Source organism: Bos mutus, chromosome 12 (genome assembly GCF_027580195.1).
Source record: "Bos mutus isolate GX-2022 chromosome 12, NWIPB_WYAK_1.1, whole genome shotgun sequence".
NCBI lineage: Eukaryota > Metazoa > Chordata > Mammalia > Artiodactyla > Bovidae > Bos > Bos mutus.
The window spans coordinates 29,826,529-29,840,156 of record NC_091628.1 but is presented as its reverse complement, the minus strand read 5'-3'; the positions used below and the strand labels follow the sequence as shown (position 1 = coordinate 29,840,156).

General features: G+C 41.9%; 1 protein-coding gene across 1 annotated transcript in view; it reads left to right on the top strand.

Moving 5' to 3' along the window:
• Positions 1-13,063, top strand: part of TEX26 (testis expressed 26) — a 28,362-nt gene extending 15,299 nt beyond the window's left edge. The window contains exons 3-6 of the mRNA XM_070380839.1: positions 1,814-1,964; positions 10,233-10,409; positions 10,579-10,740; positions 12,465-13,063. Of these exons, the coding sequence (XP_070236940.1) occupies positions 1,814-1,964; positions 10,233-10,409; positions 10,579-10,740; positions 12,465-12,538 (564 nt within the window). The 3' untranslated portion in view covers positions 12,539-13,063. The remainder of the gene's footprint in view (positions 1-1,813; positions 1,965-10,232; positions 10,410-10,578; positions 10,741-12,464) is intronic.
• The last annotated feature ends 565 nt before the right edge of the window (positions 13,064-13,628 follow it).

The window sequence follows — 13,628 nt, the reverse complement described above, 5'->3', positions numbered from 1 at the left end:
TTGAATCAGGAAGATATGCTGGAGAAGGGATAGGCTACCCACTCCAGTATTCTTGGTCTTCCCTGATGGCTCAGCTGCTAAACAATCTGCCTGGAATGTGGGAGACCTGGGTTCGATCCCGAGGTTGGGAATATCCCCTGGAGAAGGGAACAGCTACCCACTCCAGTATTCTGGCTTGGAGAATTCCATGGACTACATAGTCCATGGGGTCACAAAGAGTTGGACATGACTGAGTGACTTTGACCTTTTGGCTATTATGAACAAAATTGCTATGAACAGGTATGTACAAGTATTTGTATTTGGTATATGCGTTCTCAAACCATCACAATTTATACTATTTTGATTATCCAGAATGCTCTTCTCTTGTCCACCAAGGTAACTCATAGGCTTAGTTTAAAAAGAGCCAGCTAGAATTCCTTCTCCACTAAATGAAAGTAGCTGACCTTCTCTCTGTTTTCTAGGTACTGTGTACCCTTCTCGAATCATAAAAGGCAAAGCTCAATTGTAGCAAAGGATTTCATTTATTGGGTTTCCACATGGCATGGTGCCACCTGGGATGGAGCCACCTGGACATGTTCAATGGGTAATAAGGTAGTAGAATTTGATGGTCAGGTCAGTAGAATTTAAGGTCAGGATTTGATGACTGAAATGATGTAAAAGACAAGGTGGGCAGTGAAAGAAGGATGCTGTTTCTGTTTTTACTTGCATGGCTGGGTCTATGCTGATGCTATTTACTGAACTGGAACTTTCAGGAGGACCAGGTTTGGTGGGGAAGGTTTTAGGGGAAATGTGAGCTCAGTTGAAGGCATGTTGGGTGAGGATATGTCCAATAGGCAGTTGAATGCACAAATCTATGACTCGAATGGAAAAGGTGAGCTTTAGATGTAGACTTTGGAGTCATTAGAACACACACACATGCCCCATTTAATTTGGTTCCTCATGGCACCCACATATAATCTATTTACCTCTTGAGTATTTTCCTTAAGATTTATAATTAATGCCAAATAGTTACAATATTACACTGTATATGTATACATATGACATACACATACATACTGGACAGCATTTATTTTCCCTTTAAGTGTTATTGAAGGCTCTCAACAAATGGCAGCCAGGGTGGCAGGGTGTCCTGTGCTGTCTCAACCAATAAGAGCCAGAGTGGGAGGGTCCTGTGCTGTCTAAGCCAATGAGTGTTCCTTTGCCAGCCTGTAGACTCTCCCATCACCTAAGTTGAGAGTCTATTGCATTATTTACTCTTCTGAGGCCTCTCTGCATTTTTGGCCCATTGTTTTGCTTCACATCCCACATTCTATGCATCCAGAAACCTTATATACCTATAAAATATATTTAGAATATGATCACTTCTCCCAGCCATATTTTTTTGTCTTCCACATGAAAAATGAAAGAAATGACAAAGCTCCATGTTATAGCTGGGTCAGATGATGGCTCTGCAAGACACTGCAACTTCATCGTGGTAGCTGGGTGTAAAGAACTCAAAAGAATGTGTATACAAAAACACTTCCCAGGTGGCACTAGTGGTAAAGAACCCACCTGCCAATGCAGGAGATGTAAGAGACCTGGGTTCAATCCCTGGGTTGGGAAGATCCCCTGGAAGAGGAAATGGCAACCCACTCCAGTATTCTTGCCTGGAGAATCCTATGGACAGAGGAGCCTGGTGGGCTACAATCCATGGGGTCACAAAAGTTGGACACAACTGAAGTGACTTAGCACATACATACAAAAACACATGTGTTCTTCATTCCATAAGGTGAAACCCTGTGGATTTTCTTGAAAATTGTGTTTGTATCCATAGGACTTCTTTCTCTGGACACTACCTCAATCAACAACCTCATTAAAGAGCTACTTTCCTTGGAAAATTGCTGCATCAATGGAAGAAGTTCGGAAGGCAATAGGAAATCAGTTTATTTCCATCACAAAGAGAGATTTTGTGGACCGATCGATGGGTAAACGTTCATTTTTCTCCTTTCCCTGGTAAAATGTTAGGCACCGGAGTCTCCATGGTGAGCAACACAGATGTGGTCTCTTCCCTCAAGACACTCACAGTATAGACGTGGAGAAAGGCAATTTTGCAAACAAGAGTTGACCTAGTGAGCACCTATAAAAAGGTGCATGTTGTGGGAAATGCAGGGTGCTGTGGGTGCACAGTAGGACATCAGCCTAACACTGGAGGAAGAGGTCAGGAAAGGCTTCTTGTGTCCAAAGGACAAGGATGAGCCAGGAGAAGATGATGGGGTTGAGTTAAGCCTTCTGTCTTCAATTATTTACTGCTGGTTTACCATTTTAAAAACTCTTATGTTAAAATTCCTTTTATTAAACTGATATGTGCATAGAGTGAAATCTAATAGTTACCTACAGGTTCACAGTGAAATAGCAATTCCCTGACCCCTCCTCCATCCACTCTTGGTCCTACTCCCACTGACTATCAATTTCCATCCTTTCAACTATTTATTCTTATGGGATCCTCCGTATTTTAAAATCATATCCTCGCACTACTCTTTCTGATTCATCAGTCTTGGGCATTATGATGGACTTCAGTTATAGTAACTGAGGATGTGGTCCTCCTACAATTCTTTCTCATGTCCCCTCCATCCATCCTCTCAATATAAGTATATTACAAATTTGGAGTTAATGCAATTGCTAGTGTTTATATTATAATTATGATCATATGATATATTATAATTATGTTAACACTGCTTGGGCTTCCCTGGTGGCTCAGTGGTAAAGAATCCATCTGCCAAAGCAGGAGGCATGAGTTTGATCCCTGAGTCAGGAAAATCCCCTGGAGAAGGAAATGGCAGCCCACTCTAGTATCCTTGCCTGGAAATCCCATGGACAGAGGAGCCTGGCAGACTATAGTCCATGGGGTCACAAAGAGTTGGACACGACTTAGAGACTAAATAGCAGCAACAACAAACACTGCTGAGCCAAATGATATTTTATGGGTATATTTCCTTTTAGTTCTCTTTTGCTTTTTTTACCATTCAGTTCAGTTCAGTTCAGTCACTCAGTCGTGTCCGACTCTTTGCGACCCCATGAATCGCAGCACGCCAGGCTCCCTGTCCATCACCAACTCCCGGAGTTCACTCAAACTCACGTCCATCGAGTTGGTGATGCCATCCAGCCATCTTATCCTCTGTCGTCCCCTTTTCCTCCTGCCCCCAATCCTTCCCAGCATCAGAGGTTTTTCCAATGAATCAACTCTTCACATGAGGTGGCCAAAGTACTGGAGTTTCAGCTTCAGCATCATTCCTTCCAAAGAACACCCAGGGCTGATCTCCTTCAGAATGGACTGATTGGATCTCCTTGCAGTCCAAGGGACTCTCGAGAGTCTTCTCCAGCACTACAGTTCAAGAGCATCAATTCTTCGGCGCTCAGCTTTCTTCACAGTCCAACTCTCACATCCATACATGACCACTGGAAAAACCATAGCCTTGACTAGACGGACCTTTGTTGGCAAAGTAATGTCTCTGCTTTTGAATATGCTATCTAGGTTGGTCATAACTTTCCTTCCAAGGAGTAAGCGTCTTTTAATTTCATGGCTGCAGTCACCATCTGCAGTGATTTTAGAGCCCCCCAAAATACAGTCTGACACTGTTTGCACTGTTTCCCCATCTATTTGCCATGAAGTGATGGGACCAGGTGCCATGATCTTCATTTTCTGAATGTTGAGCTTTAAGCCAACTTTTTCACTCTCCTTTTTCACTTTCATCAAGAGGCTTTTGAGTTCCTCTCCACTTTCTGCCATAAGGGTGGTGTCATCTGCATATCTGAGGTGATTGATATTTAATAATTAATTATTTTAAAATGCTTAGTTTTCTATGTGCCTGTCACACTCACTAAATCCATTTTTACCTGGTCCAACATCTCAGTACATCACCTTCTGCTGTGCCTGGTGTCCCTGAATCCAGACCTTCTTTGGTTCAGTTTTGCTCCAAGAACCTGTCTAGGAAGGGTAATCATGTGACTACCATGAGGTCAAGAAGGTGATTCAGGGAATTCTAACCACTCTGTATCCAAGTTTTGACCAAGATCACCCATTTTCTGCCCTGAGCCTCCATACCAGCCTTCCACTGAACCAATTCCCTCTGACTTTGAGCCTGCTGCAGTTTTGCTGTGTGGATTAGCTCATGTGGATTTGCTGTGTGGATTTGCTGTGTGGGTTAATTTTGTTAACCCCTTCTGCAGTCCCTTCATTTCAGCTTTCCCTACTTTGCTAACTCAATTGCTGCATCTCTATTTGGTTTCCATCTTCTAAAAATGTGTTAACCTCTCCAATCTGCTCTCAGTCTGGTCAAGTGTGGGGAGGGAGGAGTCATTTGCATGGTTGCCATCCACTGGGTTTCATAGGAAGCACTGCTAATTCTTTTACTTCCAAACCTTTCCAATCTGGTCTCTGCCCCATCTGGTCATTGAAGCTACTCTTGTCAACGTGCCCAATAATCTGGCAGCATGAAATGTCGGTGGCTGCTTGCTCCTTCTTGAAACGGCCTTTGAACTTCTGTGACACCATACTCTCCTGGTTTCCCCTACTTCTTTGTGTGTGTCTCTCTCTCTCTCTTTTTTTTTTTTTTTTGGTCTTTTTTTCTACTTGACCTCTAACAGAGTTCCTTAGGGTTCCTGGTTCCTTTATAAAAGCAACTCTCCATCATCCCGAGGATTTCTGCATTTGTACATCTTCCTCAAGTCCTTCCTTGGGCCCCTGATTTTGTGTATTGGGGGATCAAGTAGAGGCCTCATTAGGGTTCCAAGTCATCACCTTCTTCTTCCCCTAACACTGAACTTTGTGTATCATCTACCGACCCCTGCAATTCCTTCGCCACATGGCAGCCAGAGGCTCTTTCACAGTCTAAACTGGATCGAATACCTCTGCTGCTTCTTTTCACTGTCTTCCTTTGCACTTTGAATAAAATCCCTGTTCCACTTCGTTCTCTTGGTTCACAAGGCCCTGCAAGCCTGGCCTGGCCCTTGCTTTCCTCTTCACTCCAGCCCTTTCATTCACTAGTCTCCAGCGACATGCGCCTTTTTTCAGTTCCTTTAAGATTGCAACCTCTTGCCCACCTTCGGTCAGCACTCAGCCTGTCCCCTCTGCCTGAAAGGCGCGGTTTCATTTTGTCACTCTCTCGACTCCAGCTTAAATGTCACCTTGCCTGTGAGACCTTTCCTAGATTTATCTGAAGAGGCCTGCTGTCATCTTGTTTGCCCGTCGCCTTTGCATTCTGCAGTCATTTGTTGACTGATTCTTGTTTCCTGTTGTTTGTGCTTTGCTCTTTCCTCCATGACTCAGTACGCCCCCCGAAGCTCTTATTCACTCAGGGCCTAGTACAGCATGTAGCCTCATTCCCTGTAAATATTTGTTGAGTGATGGAGAGAATCTTTGGGAAGTATACTTTCTGAAGCTGGATGGGAACAGAATCAAAAGACCTCCATACTTGCAGATAAAGGGTCATGGAAAAACATCTGAAATGTCAGCCTTCTTAAAAGATGTCTTTAAGCTTCCAATTAGAGTTGTGCTCTCTGCAAGCACAAATTACCATTTCCCCATGTGTGGATAAATACCCCAGACCTGTCGAGACTCCCTCCTAAATCTCTCGCCTCCATCTGCTTCTTTCCCTCCCCACGGCCCCTGCCTTAATTCGGGCTATCATCATCTATCTCTTGGATAACCTCTAATCCACTCCCCTCTCCAACTTTGTCTCCTCAAGTCCATGTCCATACTAGGGTCATAGTAAGTTTCCAGATGTGCCAATTGACATCACTTTCCAGCTTAAAACCCTTCAGTTATATCCCCCTCCCCACCGTTATCCCCAGGATAAAAGCTAAGTGCCTTAAGGTGAGTGCTATATAATCTGGTCCTTGCCCACCCCCTCAGCGTCCTCCAGCCCCTATGACTGCCCCCTACCCTCCAGTTTTACAATGCCTCCTGTAACCTTGTGCCCTTTGCCCTCTGCCTCTTCTGTGTGAAGACTTCTCCCTCCTTTTATTTTTAGCCTATCTGTCCATGTGTGCTCAGTCACCAATTCGTGTCTGACTCTTTGTAACCTTATGGACTGTAGCCCCCCAGGCCCCTCTGTCCATGGGATTTCCCAGGCAAGAATACTGGAGTGGGTTGCCATTTCCTCCTCTAGGGAATCTTCCTGACCCAGGGATCAAAGCCATGTGTCCTGCGGCTCTTGCATTGGCAGAAAGTTTCTTTACTACTGAGCCACCCGGGAAGCCCTATCTCTGTCCGTATTTGAAGTCTAAATGTAAACTTCATTTCTCTCCCAGGAGTCTTCTCTGATCCTCCAGATTTGGATCAGCGCCCCTCCCATGTTTTTATAGCTCCTGTTCTTTCCTCTTCCACATCATTTATCAAATAATATTGTGATTCCCTTTTATGTATCTGTTTCTCTAATACTTTAAGCTTCTGAAACACAGAGACTGTGTCTTGTCTTTGAATCCTCATTATTGAATTAAGGCCAATGAGTGAGAAGCAGTAAAAGGGGCTTGTTTACACACTCAGGCTTGAGAACTTGGCTTTGAGGAATTAGAACAGAACTAGCTTTCACCTGGCTATAGATTGAGTGCCCTTGGTCTTAGCCATTTTGAACAGTCCTTGCTGTGGATTTACAGGGGACTTTCTGCAGCCATCATGTGCTGTGTGTGTAAGTTGCCTCAGTCATGTCCAACTCTGTGCAACTGCATGGACCGTAACCTGCCAGACTCCTCTGCCCATAGAATTCACCAGACAAGAATACTCAAGTGGGTAGTTATTTCCTTCTCCAGAGGATCTTCCCCACCTAGGGATCAAACATCATGTGCTGTGCTTAGTTGCTCAGTCATGTCTGACTCTTTGCAATTCCATGGACTATCTCAAAGGGGCAGTTTCTCCCTTTGGGCTATAACTACTCTGGTCTCACCTTTGTGGAAGTGTGAAAGAGTCGCTCAGTCGTATCTGACTCTTTGTGACCCCATGGACTGTAGCCCACCAGACTCCTCTGTCCATAGAATTTTCCAGGCGGGAATACTGAAGTGGGTATTCATTTCCTTCTCCAGAGAACTTCCTCACCCATGGATCACAGCTGGGTCTCCTGCATTGCATGTGCATTCTTTACCAACTGAGCCACCAGGGAAGCCCTATCACCTTTACCAACTGGAAAAGAAAACCAGTGGGAATTGGTCTCCTGAGGCACAGGGATAGTCCCTCGGGGTGGGGTTGGCACTGGGTCAGGTTATCTTCTCTGTTGGGACTTCCACAACATTACGGCTGCACTTCAGCACTCACATGCTGTTCCTCAGATCCTTCTGTATCAGCAATTTCTCCCAATAGTGCTGAAGGAACTCGTTTATAGGAAATTTTACAAAGACTATAAACCATTAGTTAAGGATTAAGAACTAAGAGTTACTGTAAGCATATATCATGTAGGCAGTCACTAGAGTGTGGTTCAGATTAATTACTAATACATAGCAATTACATTTCTTGTTTCTCTTTTGTTCACCCAATTTAGTAAATATTTAATGAGGTCTATTATGGTGATATGTACTAAGGATCAATGAAGACTTACTCTTTCTCTTCAAAGGAACTCAGAGTAAATCCAGAGCCTGATTTTTGTCATTTCTGGGTCTTCATCTCCAGTTGCTCTATATGGACAAGTCTCTCAAGACCCTTCACAGTGTGGATCCTAACCTTCCCCTCCTGCTTCACCCTCAGCTACTGTTCCTCCCTACCCTGCATTCTTCACATTCACACCAACTAGACTGCATTTGATAAATGCACCGTGCATTTTAGCTTCAGTGCTGACCATTCGTCAAAACACACCTTCTGCTGTGTCTGCCTTTCTTTATTTTTAATTTAAGTATAATTGCTTTACAGTATCGTGTTGGTTTTTACCAAACATCAACATGAATCAGCCATAGGTTTACCCACGTCCCCTCCCACTGTATCTGCCTTTTGATTCTTGTCTTCCTTCCACCTCTGGGTTTCTTTTCTTTTTCTTTTTTTAAAGATTTTTCATGCAGACCATTTTAAAAGTCTTTGTTGAATTTGTTACAATATTGCTTCTGTTTTTTATGTTTTGGTTTTTTTGGCCAGGAGGCATGTGGGATCTTAGTTTCTTGACTAGGGATCGAACCTGCACTCCCTGAATTGGAAGGTAAAGCCTTAACCACCGAGCTACCAGAGAAGCCACTCCCTCTGGGCTTCTGTAGCACCTTATCCAAAGCTCTGAGTCAGTGATTCTTAAGCATATGGGAAGCTTGTTCATAATATAAGTGCCTGGGTCCCTCCCACATCTAGAAATTCTCAATGTCTGGGATGAGGTTCAGCAGGTATATTTTGGCATAACCTTCCTAAGTAATTCTGATGTATTATCTCCATTTGTTACAGTTGCAAGGTATTACATTCTGTATCTATGTCTCCTGTCTATCTCTTTCTCATCACACTCATTTTAGGTTGTCTTAAGGTAGAACAATGACTTCATTATCTCTAACTTTGGCACAGAACACATGTAGGAACTGAAAGCATTTGCTTTTGAGTTGTAGCTAGGAAAAAGGGCTAGACATCTGCAACAAATGGGAATTTGTTTATTAATAAAGATATTAGAGATGTGAGTCTGAGTGAACTCCGGGAGTTGGTGATGGACAGGGAGGCCTGGCATGCTGCGATTCATGGGGTCGCAAAGAGTCGGACATGACTGAGTGACTGAACTGAACTGATTAGTAATTCACAAAAACTGAGTTATATAGATGGTACTTACTAGCAACAATACCAGACGGTTGTCCAAAATATCTTAAGGAGTGTCCTGATTTTGGAGCCCTAGAGTTTTCCCTTCTCTCTAACCTTGTCTTCTCCTCAGGCAGTTTATGAGGTCATTATGAGGGCCATTGAGTACCCATGTCCTCTCTCCCTGCAACATCTAAATTAAGAGACACCATGTAGTGAAACCCTTTCCCACTGTGCTGTTCTGGACGGAGATCATTCTTTAAAAAATCAATATTAAACTGCTCTTGGGTGCCAGTAGATGACATCACATATTGCTTGATATACAATGTACATTGGAGTCTATTTCGAGAAGACCTATTGAAAAACTATTTTGGAAGAAGAATCAAGGTTAGTGTCAGTAGTAATTAGCACTGTTGTGACATTGCTCATGATACTCCTATTTTTAATATTTTTGTTCTGATTAAAGCTGGTGTTGTGTGATGTGCCTCTGAACCAACATTTTGTAGCGAGAATTAGGGGTGAGCTCATTCTAAGTAAGATGATGTGATTCTCTACTTCATTAATCTGGTAATGCTTGTGGAACTTGACTTTAGCTAGTGCGTCAGAGGTTTTAATGATCATATTAGTGAATATTTCTTAGCAGTTATTTCCAAGAATAATACTATTATGACCCACTAATAACAATGATCTGGCCTAACCATCCATCAGTAAGGTCTTTTTTGAGTGGTTCTTTTCTAGGTAATGGGGATGATGTGTACTGCCCATCTAAGGTTGCTGGATTGGGCAAATAAAAACACAAGATGCTCAATTAAAACTGAATAATGATATTGCATTAGTGTCTCACTTGTGTCTGACTCTTTGCGATCCAATGGATTGAAGCCTGCCAGGCTCCTCTGTCTATAGGATTTCCCAGGCAAAAATACTGCATTTGCAGGCAGATTCTTTACCATCTGAGCTACCAGGGAAGTCCTAATAACAGGTAAAAAATGAGTACTTATACAGACACAAAAAATTATTCATTATCTGAAATTCAAATTTAACTCCACATTTCCATTGCAAGGGCCTTGTGCAGCAACCAAAATAGCAACTACAACAAATTTAACTGAACTCCTATATTTTATATGGCAACCATAGCCCTATCTAAAATATCTCACTCTGCTTCCTAACCCCAGCCCCAGAGCCTAGGCAGGACTACTGGAGTGAGGTGTGCTGTCTGAGTCCATGAAGCAGAAACAAAGAACACTCCTAACTGATGAACAGTATATTCATTAGAAACTACTTCTGATCATTTTAGCCTATGCTTCCTGTGCCTGATAAAGCAGAAAATTACTTCTTGGTTGAAATGTCCATAAAAAATACATTGACCATACCTCTAAATGCAAGAAGAGAGGGTTCTGAGTGTGATAAATTGGAAGCTACTGCCAGAAGCAAAATGGAATGAAAATATGATGCTATTTAGAAATACCTTACAAGGAGTAATTATTGCCTTCCATTTGTACCTCTGCCCCAGATCAGAAGGATAAACAGCGTTCTCAGATGTTTCTAGAATGGAAAAAGTTAGTTCCCCGACCAGCAGACACAGAATTTCGACGGAATTACCAAATTCCAGCTAAAATTCCTGAGTTACAGGATTTTAGTTTCAAATATGGATGCTACTCGAGCCTACCCATTGCTTCTCAAGGTCTAGGTGAGTACACCTGTAACTTTTTAAAACAATTTTGTAGACTCTTCTTATTCCGAGATTCCTCAATACATTCCACAACACATTTGTGGGACCTGGCGAGTCCCACAAATAAAGGCTGGGATTCTCTGCCCAGTGACAGCTTCTTGTCTTTCCTTCCCTTGCGTCTCTCTAGTCCCTTCTGTGCTGTTCAGCCACATGAGGAGCCAAGAGCGCACGAAGAAGCAGTCCATGTACCAAAGTGATTACGGGAAAGCCTACCTGGATTTCTTGACAATTCTCAACTCATTCAGCCCCTCTCAAGTCACAGAGTACCTTCAGGGTGTTTCCTACAAAGGTAAGATGAGGTCTCAAGTTACTATTCGATAAATTACAGGTCATAATAATACGTGGCTTTCCACCAAATAGAAACTTTCCCAACTTCTAGCCCGTGGTGTTCAATATATATGTATGTGACTACAAAAAGGTGGCACAGTGGTAAAGAATCCAACTGCTATTGCAGGAGATGCAAGAGATGCAGGTTTGATCCCTTGGTCAGAAAGATCCCCTGGAGGAGGGCATGGCAACCCACTCCAGTATTCTTGTCTGGAGAATCCCATGGACAGAGGAGCCTGGAGAGCTACAGCCTGTGGGGTCACGAAGTGCCAGACACGACTGAGCATGCATGCAACATATATAGTTTTGTGTAAACCTCATCCCATTGAAAATAAGTTTTTATTCGAAGAAGCCCCAGTGCATATATCCCCACTTATTAAAAAGAAAACATCTAGCTTTTCACTTACTTCTGATCTCTCTTTGCTGTGGTTGAACTGCTCCAGGGCAACTTCTCTTTTTCTTTTGGTTAATTGATTTCTCCAGTGGAAGTCTGTGCTCTCTCACAGCTTTGTTTTAGTTTGTGTAATCTTTATTTCCTGTTTGGTGCTTTTGTGTGTGTGTGTGACAGTCTTCTTAGGGTACATGCAAATCTTCATGTAACTCATCCTCAAAGAGAGAAATGTCATTCAGGACTGGTTGGGTCACTTTCTAGGACACATATTCCTATATCACCAAACTAACATGTTATGTACATTGTAAAACATTCAAAGTTCAATGTGGGATCACAAAAACAAACGCAAACTTAGGTGGAGAGTAACTCAGCTGCGTGCACACATACACACGCACACACCCTGATCTCTAGCCCTCAGGTGGCATTCGTCACACTGAGCACAAGGACAGGCAAACATCACTTGCATGCTTTCTTTCTCTTAGTTTTGGCTGCACAGATGGTAATTTCTAGGAGTGACAAAGCTTTATAGCTCCACCATGTACAATTTAAAAATATGTAGTTAGTATTAGGGGACCATAGATGTTCATAAACAGACAAGACTCCTTCAATTTCCAGATGAGGAAATGGAGGCTGGGGAGAGAGGGGCCTCCCATGGTCAGTTATCACTCAAAGACTGCAAAGCCTACCAGTACTGGTAGGCAGAAAAGCAACCCTGGCTTTCATGTAACTTTTGGAGCAATAGTTTCTATTGTTTTGTTTCTCATCGCATCACGCAGAACAAGCACTGTCTAGGTGCTTCACATATAGCATTCTTCATCCGTTCCAACACCTGTGCCAGGTAAGTATCAGTACCTTGATTCAGAGATGAGGCAACGAATAAATAGAGATGACACATGTGTGCTCAGTCATGTCTGATTCTTTGCAACCCCATGGACTGTAACCTGCCAGACTCCTCTGTCCAGGGAAGTTTCCAGGCAAGAATACTAGAGTGGCTGCACAGAACAAAAGCCTAAGTCTATTTCATTCCACAATCCATGCTTTTTCCAGGAAGTCTTGCTGATCCCTTGAATATTGTTTGCTCTTTTTAGTCAATAATTACATTCAAGAGATGTTGAATATTGAAGAGTCTTTTTAGCTATTAGACATAATAGCTTTGATTATCGTGATTCTTTTGGTCTCATTGAATTCATATTTAGAGTACTATTGTCAGGTATTTGTCACCTTAGAAATTTCTTTATTTAGCCCTGAAATAGTTAAGTGGAAAATTTCATCCTGTTTTTCTTCATAATTTTCAGAAAGGCAGATTCTTGATCGCTTTATTCGCTCCTACTGTGATGTGGGCCAAAGGACGGATAAAAAAGAAAAGTAGTTCAAATGAAGAACATCTGAAAGTAACTGAGTTCTTTTCTCAATAATCAAGAAAAAATAAGATCCAAATTGTTCTGAATTATAATTTCATCATGACTTGGTGTAATTTTGTTTGTTTTCTTTTTAAACAATAAAATCATTTAAGGCTGGAAATCATCCCTTGCCTCCCAATCTATTCCCACCCAATTTTAACTGCATCCAATAGGTTTTGATATAATGTTTTTTCGCCATTCTCTTTTGGATACTTACTTTGTGTCTTCAGTTCTGGTTTCCTCTTTGAACCAGGAATTATGTGGAAGAGGTTTCTTAATTTTTCAATAATTAGGGGATGAAAAAATTCATTATTGTTGATTTTGAATTTGAAAGTTGAAAAAACAAATCTCTGCTTTTGGAAAATTAGCAAACATTTTTTATGCCAAGTATAAGAATGATTTGTGTATTACATGAATAGCAGAAGAAAAAATGTATAGTTAATTGTATTTTTAAGCCACTTCTTTGTCTTAATTGTATATTTTAACTGTCATATTCTGAGGCAAAAATATTAAAAACATTCCGCAATAGAAGTGTTTTCATCAATGTCTCCTAGTATTTCTGGGGTTTTTGCTACATACTTTTGGCTCCTATGTTGTTTATCAGTGCTTATGACTTACACAGAGCTTCTTCATTTTCCTATTACATGTTATTCTTCTTTGACCATGTTAATGGTTTTGACTTTGAATTATGTTCTAATTTATATTCATGTTGCCATTCATGCTGGGTTTGTTTTTTCTGTGCATTTACTTAATTCCAAATTTCTCTCTCTCTCTCTCTTTTTTTTTTTTCCTGTTTATGTCTTTCTTGGAGCACCGGGGATGTAGCTGTGGCCCACGAGTAATTTCATATGGATTCTGTCTCAGTTTAGTGTGTGCAGTGGGACTTCCTGTCCTCCCAGTACTCTCCAGAGCATGGCCCATATTCCATCAGGATCTTGAACCAAATATTAAACACTGAAGAGCCCTTTTTTCAATGAATATTTATTGAACACCTTTTATGTGCCAGGCAGTGTTGTAGGTCTTGGGGATACACTAGCAGTGAAAAGACATGCATGGAGC